The sequence below is a fragment of the Opisthocomus hoazin genome, chromosome 39 (genome assembly GCF_030867145.1).
Source record: "Opisthocomus hoazin isolate bOpiHoa1 chromosome 39, bOpiHoa1.hap1, whole genome shotgun sequence".
NCBI lineage: Eukaryota > Metazoa > Chordata > Aves > Opisthocomiformes > Opisthocomidae > Opisthocomus > Opisthocomus hoazin.
Genome location: NC_134452.1, coordinates 493154 through 507342, shown reverse-complemented (window position 1 = coordinate 507342; position 14189 = coordinate 493154). Strand labels below are relative to the sequence as shown.

At 65.5% G+C, this 14189-nt stretch overlaps 2 protein-coding genes across 4 annotated transcripts; one reads left to right on the top strand and one right to left on the bottom strand.

The window, feature by feature from the left end:
- Positions 1–812: 812 nt before the first annotated feature.
- On the bottom strand, positions 813–7231 carry NKPD1 (NTPase KAP family P-loop domain containing 1). 2 transcript variants are annotated; one of them, XM_075446175.1, is made up of 4 exons: positions 7127–7231; positions 4791–4935; positions 3899–4030; positions 813–2704 (listed from the first exon to the last, which is right to left on the bottom strand). In XM_075446175.1, exons 1-4 carry the CDS (start codon positions 7148–7150, stop codon positions 1062–1064), a joined length of 1944 nt encoding a protein of 647 aa, XP_075302290.1. In that variant the 5' UTR covers positions 7151–7231; the 3' UTR covers positions 813–1061. The 2 variants fall into 2 exon arrangements, with proteins under 2 accessions (XP_075302290.1, XP_075302291.1); XM_075446176.1 differs by lacking the exon at positions 3899–4030.
- Positions 7232–11781: 4550 nt separating this feature from the next.
- BLOC1S3 (biogenesis of lysosomal organelles complex 1 subunit 3) lies at positions 11782–14044 on the top strand. 2 transcript variants are annotated; one of them, XM_075446152.1, is made up of 2 exons: positions 11782–12015; positions 12649–14044. In XM_075446152.1, exon 2 carries the CDS (start codon positions 12652–12654, stop codon positions 13141–13143), a length of 492 nt encoding a protein of 163 aa, XP_075302267.1. In that variant the 5' UTR covers positions 11782–12015; positions 12649–12651; the 3' UTR covers positions 13144–14044. The 2 variants fall into 2 exon arrangements, with proteins under 2 accessions (XP_075302267.1, XP_075302266.1); XM_075446151.1 differs by having other exon boundaries at positions 11953–12015; positions 12630–14044.
- Positions 14045–14189: the final 145 nt, after the last annotated feature.

The following is a 14189-nucleotide window of genomic DNA, read 5'->3' as shown; positions in this document are numbered from 1 at the left end:
TGTTGGGGGGTTGCTTTCCGTCGTGGGGGTTTTGGGGGTTGGTTTTTTGTTTTTTTTTTTTGTTGGATCACAGTTTTCTATTAAACGAGATCTGCATTCGTCACCGACTCCCCCCCCCGCCTCTCTCTTCCAGCGCTCGCCTCGTCTCCTTGCAAAAATCAGCTTTTTGGGGGGGGGCTGTCTGTTACGAGAACAAACCAGCTAAATTCAGAAATTAGCCTCCCCCCCCCCCGAAAAAAACCCCCACCCCATTTTCCAATTTGGAGTTTCGGAGCGGGTGGGGGGTGCCGGGGGGCCGCTCTCTGGCCATTAATTAATTCACGCTGACGATGCGCGGTATCCCATCGGCTGCTCCTGGTGTCCCGTGTCCCCCCCCCCAGTGCCACCATCCCAGAGGCAATTTGGGCTGATTTCCCCCCAAAATGGGCAGCCCTGCAACCCCTGAGGGCTTTTTTCAGCGCCCCCCCTGCCCAGGGAGGACACAGGACCCCCCAAAAGCTCCAAGCCAAGACACAGAGCAGGAGGTTGAACTGGTTTATTATGGGATGACCCCAGGGGCCCAGGGGGGCTTCACCTCGGGGGAGGGGGGGGGGGGGGGCACAGCTCGGGGGCATCCCAGCTCTGGGGTCACCCTGGCACTGGGCTTGCTGGGGTCCCCCCTATGTCCCCTCCATGTGATGGTCCCCAAAGGGGGCACGGGGAGTGGCAGTGGGTGCTGAGCTCCCGAGGGGGGGGCGGGGGGGGGGCGTGAGGTCACCCGGATGCCAGGGTCCCTGGAGTGGCAGTGACCCCCCCCCCCCCCCGAACCCGCTGGGTCACCTGATATCTCCCCTAGTCCCTTCCAGTCTCTCCCAGTCCTGCCCAGTCTCTCCCAGTCACCCCAGCTCCATCCTCCGGTGGCGTTTCCCCCCCCACAGTGTCTCTTCTTGGGGACAGAGATTGTCCCCATCCCCAAACAGGTCCCCAAATGGGGGGAGGACAAGGGGACATGGGCATCCTCAGGTCCCCGACCACGGGGACAACGCCGGCGCCACCGCCATCACCCGTAGACCCCGTCCTCGTCACTCGGGGTGGGGACACTGGACGCTGCGGGACACGGTGGCGGCGGCGGCGGCTTTCTTCAGGCGGTCGAGGCCGCGTAGGAGCCCCATCTTGTGCCGGATGGAGTGGTCCAGGTTGACGGTGACGCCGAGGAAGGCGCGGGCGTCGCGGGTGTCAAAGGGGAAGTCGCAGGCGAGGAAGGTCTGGAAGAGCTCGGGGTCCCCGTCCAGGCTGAGGACGTTGTGCAGGGGTTGCCGCAGGGCGCTCAGCTCCCCCACGTTCTCCTGGAAGATGCTCCACAATGTTCGAGTGCCGAAATCCGGCGCCGGCCCGCTCTGCCACGCATCCTCCAGGCACTGGAGAACCCAGCTCAGCCGGCACGGCCACTGGTCGGCCATCACCACCCAAGCGGCCGCGGCGCGGGGCGAAGGGGTGCCGGGGGTGCCGGCGCGGTGCAGGAGGAGCCGTAGGGTGATCGGTATGGTGTTGACGATGCGGCGGACGTGGGCGCTGTTGGTGGGGAGGTAACGGGTGAGAGGGTCGGCACCATCGTGGAGGCAACGGAAAGCTTCGTGGATGCAGCGGACAGCTTCGGCGTCCATCTCCTGCCAGCTGGGAGCCGCTGGGATGCCCTGGCACTTGGCTCGGCGGCGTTCCACGTTGCTGGTGATGATGCGGTACATGAGGTCCTCCCGCGTCTGGACGGCGGCTTCCAGGCACCGGAGGCGGGAGCGGGCGCCCATCTCCGGGATGGAGAAGGGCAGCGTCACCGTCCGATTGAGGTACAGGTAACCGTTGTCGGCAAGACCCTTCATGCAGCCCGTCTGCTCCAGGCAGGGGATGATGACGCTGGGGTCCACAGCCAGGATGAAGATGAAGGGCGTGTTGGCCTCGGAGAGCAAGGTGCTCATGGCGTTGAGGACACCAGCCACCTTCTCCGGGTAGCAGACATCCAGGCTGGTGATCTCCAGCACCACACGGAGCCGTCGGCGCTCAAAGATCTCCATGAAGGCCAAGAAGTCGACGAGCACCTCCACCTCCCTGCGCACCTTGCTCATGAAGCCCAGCTGGCTGGTGAACCTCTCGCTGTTGGTCAACCGTTCGATCTTCTGCTTCTCGCTGACCAACAAGTTCTTCAAGACAGAGAAAGCTCCCAGCACCAAACTGGAACCGGAGAGCGAGGTGACGGCACTGCCTACCACCTTCAAGGTGTGGTGGTCCTTGATGCCTGGCACCAAAAGGGCCACCAGCAGGATGCTGAGGCCGGCAGCCAGGATGAAGAGCATCCCCCAGAGCTTGAGGCAGGTGTCCCTCTTGAGGACCCACTCCTTCTGGCTAAAGCCGGAGGCGAAGCGGGGCCGGGTGCCCATGACGTGGTAGACGCTGAGGGGCAGAGCCCCAAAATGGTGGCGGACGCTGTCGCAGAGGGTGGTGACCAAACCGGCCCAGAGCTTGTCACAGCCGGCATACTGCCAGGCGCTGAAGTGGATGAAGACAAACTCGATGTTCTTCCTCCTCAGGTGGCCCTCGGTGATGATGGGTTTGTAGAAGGCCATGTACCAGAGGGCCAGCAGCAGGCCCCAGCCCCGGGGGCTCCGCGGCTGCTGGTGGCTCCGGTGCAGCTCGGCCTCCTCCCGCTGCGCCATCTCCTCCCGCATGAAGCCTGGGGGACGGACCAGGGGTTAGGAGGGGCTCCGAGGTGGGGTTGGGGGGAGCGTGGGAGGGGGGCTGGCACAGCGGGCACCCAGAATTGGGGGGAGAAATGGGATGGGGTGGGGTGGGTGCTGGTGTGATGGGGAGCCCGAATGTAGGGAGATGGGGGATGGGTGCTCGTGCAAGCAGCGCCTCAAACCCCAGGCAGAAACTGGGCTGGGATGGGGATGGGATGGGGATGGGATGGGATGGGATGGGATGGGATGGGGTGGGATGGGATGGGGTGGGGTCAGGATGGGATGGGATGGGAGGGGGATGGGATGGGATGGGATGGGGTCAGGATGGGATGGGATTGGAATGGAATGGGATGGGACGGGATGGGATGGGATGGAATGGGATGGGATGGAAGGGGATGGGGATTGAGATGGGAAGGGGATGGGGATTGAGATGAGATAGAATGGGATGGGATTTGGATGGGATGGGATGGGGATGGAGATGGGGATGGAGATGGGATGGGGATGGGATAGGGATGGGGATTGAGATAAAATGGGTTGGGATAGGATGTGGATGGGATGGGATGGGGATGGGATTGGGTGGGGATTGGGATGAGGATCAGATTGGGATGGGGTGGGGGTGGGATGGGATGGGGATTGGGATAAAACGGGTTGGAATGGGATGGGTTTCGGATGGGATGGGATTGGATGTGGATGGAAGGGGATGGAGATGGGATGGGTATGGGAGGGGATTCGGATGGGATGGGGATGGGAAGGGGATGGAGATGGGATGGGTATGGGAGGGGATTCGGATGGGATGGGGATGGGATGGGGATGGGATGGGATAGGTTGGGATGGGGATGGGGATGGGATGGGATAGGATGCGGATGGAATGAGATGGAATAGGGATGGGATGGGATGGAGTGGGATGGGATGGGATGGGATGGGATGGGATGGAGTGGGATGGAGTGGGATGGGATGGGTGCTGGTGCAATGGGGCACCCCAAATCTGTAGAAGACAACAGGGTGGCAGGAGAACCAACCAGGACCCTGAATCTGGGGATAAGGCGGGGGGAGCAGGGCGAACGCTGCTGCAACAGGGCCCCAGACCCAGGGTGCTGGTGGCATGGGGACCGCCAGCACCCGGCGGGGGCTGGCTGGGAGGCTCTTGGGGAGGGCGACCCTTGGTGGCCCCTTGTCCCCGCACCCACCGGTGACCTTGCCCAGCAGGGAGTAGAGGCGGTGGCCGCAGGGAGCGTAGAAGCCGACGGTGACAGGGGTGGCCGTGTGGCAGAGCGTCTTGGAGAGGCAGCGGCAGTAGATGTCATCCTCCGTCAGCGGCTCTGGGGACAGGGAGGGGACAGCTGGGGTCTCACCAAGCTCCCCTGCAGGCACTGGGGAGCTTCCCCCCCCCCCCCCATGGGGACACGGGTGCTGAAGCCACAGGTACCCCAAATCTGGGGGGAGGGGCAATGGAGTGGGTGCTGGGGCCATGGGGACCCCAAACCTGGGGAGGAGCCTGATTGGTGGAGATTATTATTAACGGTGGGTATAATTAATGGCAGAAGAAGCCGTGCTGGTGACTGCTGGGATCCTGGGATGGGGATGGGATGGGTTGGGATGGGATGGGATGGGGATGGGGATGGGATGGGACGGGATGGGGATGGGATGGGATGGGATGGGATGGGATGGGATGGGATGGGATGGGGATGGGATGGGATGGGATGGGATGGAATGGGATGGGATGGGATGGGATGGGATGGGATGGGATGGGGTGGGATGGGGATGGGGATGGGATGGGGTGGGATGGGATGGGGATGGGGTGGGGATGGGGATGGGATGGGATGGGATGGGATGGGATGGGAGGGGATGGGGATGGGGTGGGATGGGAGGGGATGGCATGGGATGGGATGGGGATGGGATGGGGATGGGGTGGGATGGAGTGGGATGGGATGGGATGGGATGGGATGGGATAGGATGGGATGGGATGGGATGGGATGGGATGGGATGGGATGGGATGGGATGGGATGGGATGGACAGGCAGGACAGACAGGCCCAGCCCCTCCGGCTCCCCACCCCACCAGTGTCCCCGCCACCCTGTACCTTGGTGCTCGCTGGGCTCCACCTCCACGAAGGCACCGTCGCGGCAGGTGCAAGAGTCCCCCCTCGGTGCCAGGCAGGCCAGCCGCTCCTCGCAGCACCCCGGGGTGCCCACCGGGCTCCCCCCACACGCTGGCGAGCAGGTACCCTGCCGGGGGGGGGGGGGGGGAGGTGGTGGACAGGTCACCCACTGCACAGCCCAGGGACACCCTGGGGCCAGGGGGACTTGGTGACATTGAGACAGGGAGACACCAGGACATAGGGGAACCACAGGCACATGGGGACATGGAGACATGAGGGTGGGGGACAGGGGGACATGGTGACATAGAGACACAGGGACACAAGGACAAGGGAACACGGGGATAGGGGGACACCATGGGGACACAGAACACCACTGGGACATGGGGACACCATGGGGACACCATGGGTATATGGGGACACAGGGACAGGGGAACATGGGGACACATGGACATGGGTACACCATATGGACACAGGGAAACCGTGGGGACATGGGGACACCATGGGAACATGGGGACAGTGTAGGGACATGGGGACATGGGGACACCATGGGAACATGGGGACACCATGGGAACATGGGGACAGTGTAGGGACATGGGGACATGGGGACACCATGGGAACATGGGGACAGTGTAGGGACATGGGGACACTGTGGGGACACAGGGACACCATACGGACATGGGGACATAGGGACACCATGGGGACACGTGGACACCATGGGGACTTGGGGACACCATGGGTACATGGGGACACCGTGGGGACATGGGGACTCGGGGACACCATGGGGACAGCGTGGGGACAGAGCCATCTCATGGTTTTGGGGTAGTTTTGGGGGATCAGCACCAAAATGCTGCTCCTGAACTGGGTGACCCCGTCCTTGTCCCCAAGGGCCGCAGGGACCCCATGTCCCCTCCCCGGTGCCCCTGTGGGGACGCTGGGGGGGGACCTGGATGGTGGGGGTCTGGGAGGGGTGTGGGGACAGACTGGGCCAGACTGGGACGGATTGGAGTGGGGTCATGGGGACTAGCCAGGATGAACGGGCCTGCTGGGTGCTGGGAGCCAGGCTGCAACTGGTGCTGGGGACACTGGTGAGCGTGTGACTGCCTGAACTGGTAACACTGGAGGCTATGGGTCAGGCTGGACTGGGAGCACAGGGGGCCATGGGGCAGGCTGGACTGGGGACACCTGAGACACTGGGACTGCCTGGACATGGGATACTGGTTGCTATGGGACAGGCTGGACTGGGGTACATTGGTACAAACTGGACTGGGAGCAATGGTGGCACTGGGACAGCCTGAACTGGGAGTACTGGAGGAGCCTGTACGAGGGGCACAGCGTCAGCAGGGACTGGGGACACCAGCGACCGCAGTCCAGCCTATACTGGGAATACTGGGACAGCCCATACTGGGGACACCAGTGAGGGGACAGTTATACTGGGGGATACTGGTGCCCCTAGCCCAGCCTATACTGGGGATGCTGGTGACCATGGGCCAGCCTGTACTGGGACAGCTGTATCCCTGTATACAGGGGACACCTATACTGGGGACACTGGTGCCCCTAGCCCAGCCTTTACAGGGCACATCGGTGACCCCAGCCCAGCCTGTACTGGAGATACTGGTGACCACGGGACAACCTATATTTGGGACACTGGTGACCCTAACCCAGTCTATACTGGGGACACTGGTGACCCTAGTTCAGCCTATACTGGGGACACTGGTGACCATGGGACAGCCTCTACTGGGGACACTGGTGCCCCTAGACCAGCATATACTGGGGACACTGGTGACCATGGGCCAGCCTATACTGGGGACACTGGTGACCCTAGCCCAGCCTATACTGGGGACTCTGGTAGCCATGGGACAGCCTTTACAGGGTGCATCAGTGACCCTAACCCAGCCTATACTGGGGACACTGGTGACCCTATCTCAGTCTATACTGGGGACACTGGTGCCCCTAGCCCAGCCTTTACCGGGCACATCAGTGACCCTAACCCAGCCTATACTGGGGACACTGGTGACCCTATCTCAGTCTATACTGGGGACACTGGTGCCCCTAGCCCAGCCTTTACCAGGCACATCAGTGACCCCAGCCCAGCCTATACTGGGGCCACTGGTGACCATGGGGCAGCCTACCCTGGGGACAATGGTGACCATAACTCCGCCTATACTGGGGCCACTGGTGACCCTAGCCCCGCCTATACTGGGGATAGTGGTGGCTGGGACCCCCCGCACCCTCTCCATCCCCAGCACCCTCCCAGGGCACCCCAGGGCCACCCCCCTGCCCCAGGGCCTCATCCTGCCCCGTCCCCGTCGCCATCCTACCCCTGGCAGTGTCGCCGGCTCCATCCCCGCCTGCCTCCGGCCACATCGGTCCCTGACGCCGCCTCAGCGCCGGATTTATACCGGGTCAGGATCCGGCCCTGCCGCTGTCAAGCCGGGGAGGAAATAATTAGGTGTGGACCAGGCAGAAATTCCGGCTGCGCCGGCGGGAGCTTGTCCTGAGTCAGGGCCCAGCAACGCCCGGCCGGATCCAGCCCCACGGAGGGTTTGGGGTGCGGGGTGGGCTGGGGAGACGGGGCTGGGCACGGATCCTGCTGGAGGTGGGGAGGGGGATGGGGTGCTGGGGGAGGGGGGCTGTGGGGGTGGGTAGGGATGGGGGATGCAGGGACGGGGGGGACATAGAGGATGGGGGGGATGTAGGGATGGGGGGACGTGGGGATGCAGGGGATGGGGGATGCAGGGATGGGGAGGGACATCGGGGATGCAGGGACATGAGGGACATCAGGGATGTGGGGGACAGGGGGGACATCAGGGATGCAGGGACAGGGAGAACGCAGGAGACATGGGGGATGTCAGGGACAGAGAGGGACATAGAGGATGGGGGGGGATGTAGGGATGGGGGGACGTGGGGATGCAGGGGACGGGGGGATGCAGGGATGGGGGGGACATGAGGGATGCAGGGAGAGGGAGAACGCAGGAGACGGGGGACATCAGGGACAGAGGAGGAATGCAGGGGACATGGGGACGGGGGGACCTCAGGGATAGGGGTGACAAAGGGGACATCAGGGATGCAGGAGACATGGGGGATGTCAGGGACAGAGGGGGAATGCGGGGACATGGGGACGCAGGGACATGGGGGACATCAGGGGTGCAGGTGACAAAGGGGACATCAGGGATGTGGGGAGAGGGGGAAAGTGGGGGACATTGGGGATGCAGGGGATGGGGGACATCAGGGATTCAGGGACAGGGGAATGCGGGGGACATGGGGACACAGGGACAGGGGGGACATCAGGGAGGTGGGGGACAGGGTGGACATGGGGTGTGGGGACATGGGAGACATCAGGGATGGGGTGAGAGGGGGAATGCAGGGGACATGGGGACACAGGTGACTTGGGGGACATCAGGGATGTGGGGGACAGGGGGCACAAGGGGACGCACGGATACGGGGGACATCAGGGATGCGGGGATGGGGGGGACATGGGGACACAGGGACATGGGGGACATCAGGGATGCAGGGAGAGGGGGAATGCAGCGACATGGAGGGATGTGGGGTACAAAAGGGACAGAGGGGACATCGGGGATGCAGGGACACAGAGGGTGCGGAGGACAGGAGTGACATCAGGGATACAGGGACAGGGCGATGCAGGGGAGGGGGGGATGCAGGGGACAGGGGGGACATCAGGGATGCAGCAGACGGGGGACATGGGGACACAGGGACAAGGGGGACATCAGGGATGTGGGGGACATGGGGGATGCAGGGACACGGGGGGACATTGGGGATGTGGGGGACTGGCTGAGTGCGGGGCACACGGGGGGACAGCGGAATGCGGGGGACAGGGGGACATGGGGGGATGCAGGGACATGGGGGATGAAAGGGATGTGGGGGGACGTGGGGGACGCAGGGACACGGGGGGACATCGGGGATGCGGCGACCCTGGGGACAAGGGGACCCCCTGGCAGGCAGGGACAGGGGACAGCTGCTGCCTGTGACATGCCCGCGCAACCATCGCCGTGACATCGCCGTGACATCGCTGCTTCCTGTGGCTGGTGGCTCCTGCCAGAGGAACCTGCTGGCCTGGGCACCGACGGCAGGCGCCAGCCACCAGCACCGATGACATTCGCTGGCCACCCACACTGGTGACACTGGCCGGCCACCCAGCCCACCACCAGAAGTGGGGTTTCCCACCCCAAAACCAGCTTGGGCCCCCCCTGACCAGGAAAGGGTTAATGGGAGGTGGCGAGGGGACTGGATTTGCCCAGGGGACACAAGGGAGACCACAGGGGACGTGGGGATAGGGGTGCAGGGGCACAGGGACAAGGAGGGGGTGAGGGGGACATGGGTGGTACAGGGAACAAGGGACATGGGGACACAGGGGATGGTGGGGACACGGGGGACAAAGGACACGGGGACACAGGACATGGGCACACAGGGGATGGAGGGGACGTGGGGGACATGGCGACACACGGGATGGTGGGGCATGGTGGCGACATGGGGGACATGAGGGACAAGGGACATGGGGACATGGAGGACAAGGGACATGGGGACATGGGGACACAGGGACAAGGAGGGGACGAGGGGGACATGGGGGCTGCAGAATTTGGGGGGGGTTGCAGGATTTGGGGTGCTGGGGAGCCTAGGGCTGGGTGCTGGGTTCAGGGAGGGGGCACCAGGTCTGGGTGTTGGGTGCTGGGAGGGGTCCAGGCTGGGTGTTGGGTGCTGGGGGGCTCCAGGGCTGGGTGTTGGGTGCTGGGAGGGGTCCAGGCTGGGTGTTGGGTGCTGGGGGGCTCCAGGGCTGGGTGTTGGGTGCTGGGAGGCGTCCAGGACCCAGGGCTGGTCCTGCTTCTGGACATGGTTCTGGTCCTGGTCCTGGCTGTGGTCCCAGTCTTGGTCCTGGTTCTGGCCCTGGACATGGTCCCAGGGCTGGTTCTGGTTCTGGTCCCAGTCCTGGTCCTGGAGACGGTCACCACCTTCGTCCTGGTGCCAGGCCTGGTCCTGGTCCTTATCCTGGTCCTGATACCAGTCCCAGTCCCAGTCGTGGCCTGGGACAAGGTCCTGATCCTGGTCCTAGTCCCCAGGCCTGTCCCAGTGCTGGTCCTGGACGTGGTCACCACGCAGGGGCTCATCCTGATCCCAGTGTTGATCCTGGTTGTGGCCCCTGATCCTGGGTCCAGTCCCAGTCTCAAGCTGGTCCCAGTCCCAGTTCTGCTCCCGATCCTGGTCCCAGTCTTGGTCCCAACTCTGATCCTGGTCCCAATCCCAGTTCTGGTCCTAATCCTGGTCCTGGTCCCACTCCTGCTCCCGAGCTGGTCCCAGTCTTGGTCCCAACCCTAATCCTGGTCCCAGTCCCAGTTCTGGTCCCAGTCGTGGTCCTGGTTCCAGTCCCAGTCCCAAGCTGATCCCAACCCCTCTCCTGCTCCTGACCCTGGTCCTGGGAGGGTGTCCTGGGCTGGGTCTCCCCAGGATGGGGGTCCCTGGGGTCTCCCTGGGGTGGGTGTCCCCGGGGTGGGTGTCACCGGGGTGGATGTCCCTGGGGTGGGGGTCCCTGGGATGGGTGTCCCCATGGTGGGTGTCACTGGGGTGGGGATCCCTGCGTGCATGTCCCCGGAGTTGGGGTCCCTGTGATGGGTGTCCCTTGGGTGAGTGTCACCAGGGTGAGGATCCCTGGGGTGGGTGTCCCCTGGGTGTGTGTCCTGGGGTTGTGGTCCCTGGGATGGGTGTCCCTAAGGTGGGTGTCCCTAGGGTGGATGTCCCTGGGGTGGGGGTCCCTGGGGTAGGGGTCTCCTGGGTGGATGTCCCCAGGGTAAGTGGGTCCCAGGGTGGGGGTGGGGTGTCCCTATCCCCTGCGGTGACACTGAGGCCACCCAGCCGGAGTCCCAGCCGCCAAGCCAGGCCATCGCCCTGCGGGTGAGCGGGTGCCACCTCCGCCACTGCGGCCACCGGCTGCCACCCGCCACAGTCAGCCGGCTGGAGGTAGCCGGGGACGTCACCCTCGCCTGCGCCAAGATCTGGGCCACCCCCAGGGACACCCACCATCGGGCACCAGGGACAGGGATGAGGGTGGGGATGGGGATAAGGATGGGGTGGGGACAAGGACAGGGACAAGGGCAGTGATGGGGAGAGGGATGAGGACAGGGGTGGGGACAAGGCCGTGGTGGCTCTGGGCACGGGGATGGGGACGAGGACAATGATGGGGAGATGGACAAGGACAAGGCTGGGGACATGGACAATGGTGGGGACAAGGATGGGGGGACAAGGACCTAATGGCTCTGGGCACAGGGCTGGGGACAAGGACCAGTTGGGGACAAGGACGGGGTGGGGACAAGGGTGGGGGGACAAGGACCTGGTGGCTCTGGGCATGGGAACGGGGATGAGGACAATGATGAAGAGAGGGAGAGGGACAAGGCTGGGGACAAGGACTGGGTGGGGACAAGGACAAGGCCATGGTGGCTCTGGGCACGGGGATGGGCATACAGACAGGGCTGGGGACAAGGACGAGTTGGGGACAAGGACGGGGTGGGGACAAGGATGGGGTGGGGACAAGGACAATGATGGGGAGAGGGACGAGGACAGGGGTGGGGACAAGGCCATGGCGGCTCTGGGCACAGGGCTGGGGACAAGGACAAGGTGGGGACAAGGACGGGGGGGACAAGGTCATGGTGTCTCTAGGCATGGGGATGGGGACGAGGACAATGATGGGGAGAGGGACAAGGACAAGGCTGGGGACATGGACAGGGGTGGGGACAAGGATGAGGGGAGAAGGACCAGGTGGGGACAAGGACAATGATGGGGAGAGGGACGAGGACAGGGGTGGGGACAAGACCATGGTGGCTCTGGTAATGGAGATGGGGACAAGGACAGGGACAAGGACAATGATGGGGAGAGGGACAGGGACAAGAGTGGGGACAAGGACAGCGATGGGGACAAGGTTTCCCTGGGACACGGGCCATGGGGGGTCTGGGCCTTGGGGACAGGGGACACCGGGGTCCTCCCAGTCTCCCCCATTCCCCTCCCAGTCCCCCCAGGGCCACCCCCTGCAGCCCTCCCGCCGCTAGGGGGCAGAGCGCCACCCGCCGCCCGGACCGCGCATGCGCCGCCCGCTGCCAGCGCCCGGGCCCGCCATGCCGAGTGAGGGCACTTCCGGGTGGCGGCCGCGCCTGACACGTGACGCGGGACCCCGAGTCATGTGACCTGCGGCGGCGTCAGGCAGGAGGTGTGGGATCGCTGGAGGGGGGCTGCGGTTTCCGTGGGGCTGGGGGGGGGGGGGGTGTCCCGGGGGGTCTGAGGGTCACCGTGGGGCTGGGGGGGATCCCGCGGGTGGGGGTCTCTGGACGTGGGGGTCTGGGGGGTCCCGGGGGTCCCCGTGGGGCTCGGAGGGTCCCGTAGGGGTCTCTGGACGTGGGGGTCTGGGATTTCCGTGAGGCTGGAGGGTTCCGGGGGGGTTTGGGGGTCCCCGTGGGGCTGGGAGGGGTCCGGGGGGGGTGGTCTGGGGGTTTCCGTGGGGCTGGGGGGGGATCCCGGGGGGGAGTCTCTGTCTGGACGTGGGGGTCTGGGGGATTCCCGGGGGTTCTGGGGTCCCCGTGGGGCTGGGAGGGATCCTGGGGGGGGCTGGGAGTTTCCTTGGGGTTGGGGGGGGGGTCCCGTGGGGGTCTGGGATTTCCGTGGTGCTAGGGGTGTGGGTCCCTGGGGGCTCTGGGGTTTCCAGGGCGCTGGGGGGGGTTCCCTGGGGGTCCCCGGGAGGCTGGGGGATGCCCTGGGGGTCTGAGCACGGGCGAGGGGGACGGAAGACACCCTGCAGGACCCCGGGGCCAAGCCGGGGGGGTTCAGCCCCCCTGACCCCCCCCAGGCCATGGCCGCCCCCCGGGTGGTGCCGGGCGAAGCCTCCGAGAGCGACTCGGAGCCGGAGCTGCTGGGGGGGGTCCCCGGGGGAGCCCCCGGGACCGGGCTGAAGGTGCCGGGCGAAGCCTCCGAGACCTCCGAAGAGGAGGGGGAAGAGGATGGGGGGGGGCAGAGGCCGAAGCCCCCCTCGGCGGCAGAGGAGCCGGCGGCGGTTTGGGGGGGCGCCCAGGGGGGCCCCTCGCTGCTGCAGCAGCGGCTGCTGGAGGGCTCAGGGCGGCTGCGGGGGGCAGTGGGCAGCGCCCTGCGACAGAGCTACGGCACCGCGGCCCGGGTGCTGGGGGGGCTGGGGGGGGCCCTGGGCCGGGCGCAGGCTGCCGCCGCCTCCGCCGCCCACTGCCTGCGCCTGGCTCGCCGCGACCTGCGCGCCGTGGCCGCCACCGTCGACATCGTCACCGCCTGCCGCCTCCTGCCCGACATCCGCGGGGAGCTGCCGCCGCTCTGACCGGGGGCACCAGGACCTGGCACAGCGGCCACCGCCATTGCCATTGTCACCACCTGCCCAACATCCGCGGGGAGCTGCCGCCGCTCTGACTGGGGGCACTGGTGGCACTGGGATCTGGCACCGCGTCCGCCTTCCTCACTGCGGCCACTACCATCGCCATCGTCACCACCTGTCTGACATCCGCCGGGAGCTGTGGGCGCTCTGACCGGGTGGCACCGGCATCTGGCACCGGCATCTGGCACCGCGTCCGCCTTCCTCGTGGCCATCGCCATCGTCACCTCCTGCCTGACATCCACCAGGAGCTGCCGGTGCTCTGACCGGTGTCGGTGTCCCCATGGTGGCACCGGGATCTAGTGTTGTGTCCATCTTCATCACTGCAGCCACCACCATTGTCTGCCTGACATCCATGGGGAGCTGCCAGCGCTCTGACCAGTGGTGGTGGCACTGGTGGCACCGGGATCTGGCACCGCATCCACCATCATTGTGGCCACCACCATCGCATCGCCATCGTCACTGCCTGCCCGACATCTGCCGGGAGCTCCTGGTGCTCTGACCGGTGGTGGTGGCACCAGTGGCACCAGGATCTGGCACCGCATCCGCCTTCCTCACTGTGGCCACCACCATCACCATCGTCGCCACCTGCCCGACATCCACTGGGACTTGTCGGCGGCCCCCATGTCCTCGCGGCATCATCGTCAACGCGTCCTCCGTGGTAGGGTGGTCACAGTCGCCATCGTGTCCTCCCAAGGGTGCGGCTGCGGCTGTCCCCAGAGTCCTCCATGCCATGGTGCCACCGTCCCCGAACTGCGGCCCCGCGCCGCCTCCGGTCCCTGTTGTCCCCAAATGCCACCGTTTTGCGCGAGACGGAGCTGAATAAAGGCCCGGCGGTGGCAGAGCTGCAGCGGGGAGCTCAGCCGGCGCCGTGGGGACGGCGGCGTCACCAGAAGGGGGACGGGGACACCCCGGAGGGGGGGTGGTAGCGGTGACATGGGTGCTGGTGTCACGTCGTGGTGGCCTCTGAGCTCGGTGGCAGCCAAGGGGACGGC

Coding starts and splice junctions, on each gene's coding strand:
- NKPD1 (XM_075446175.1), bottom strand. CDS start 7,150: ATGGAGCCGGCGACACTGCCAGGG. Junction 4,031..4,790: donor GGAGCCCAGCGAGCACCAAG/GTACAGGGTGGC, acceptor CCCTGTCCCCAG/AGCCGCTGACGGAGGATGAC. Junction 2,705..3,898: donor CCTGCTGGGCAAGGTCACCG/GTGGGTGCGGGG, acceptor TCCGTCCCCCAG/GCTTCATGCGGGAGGAGATG.
- BLOC1S3 (XM_075446152.1), top strand. CDS start 12,652: ATGGCCGCCCCCCGGGTGGTGCCGGGCGAAGCCTCCGAGAGCGACTCG.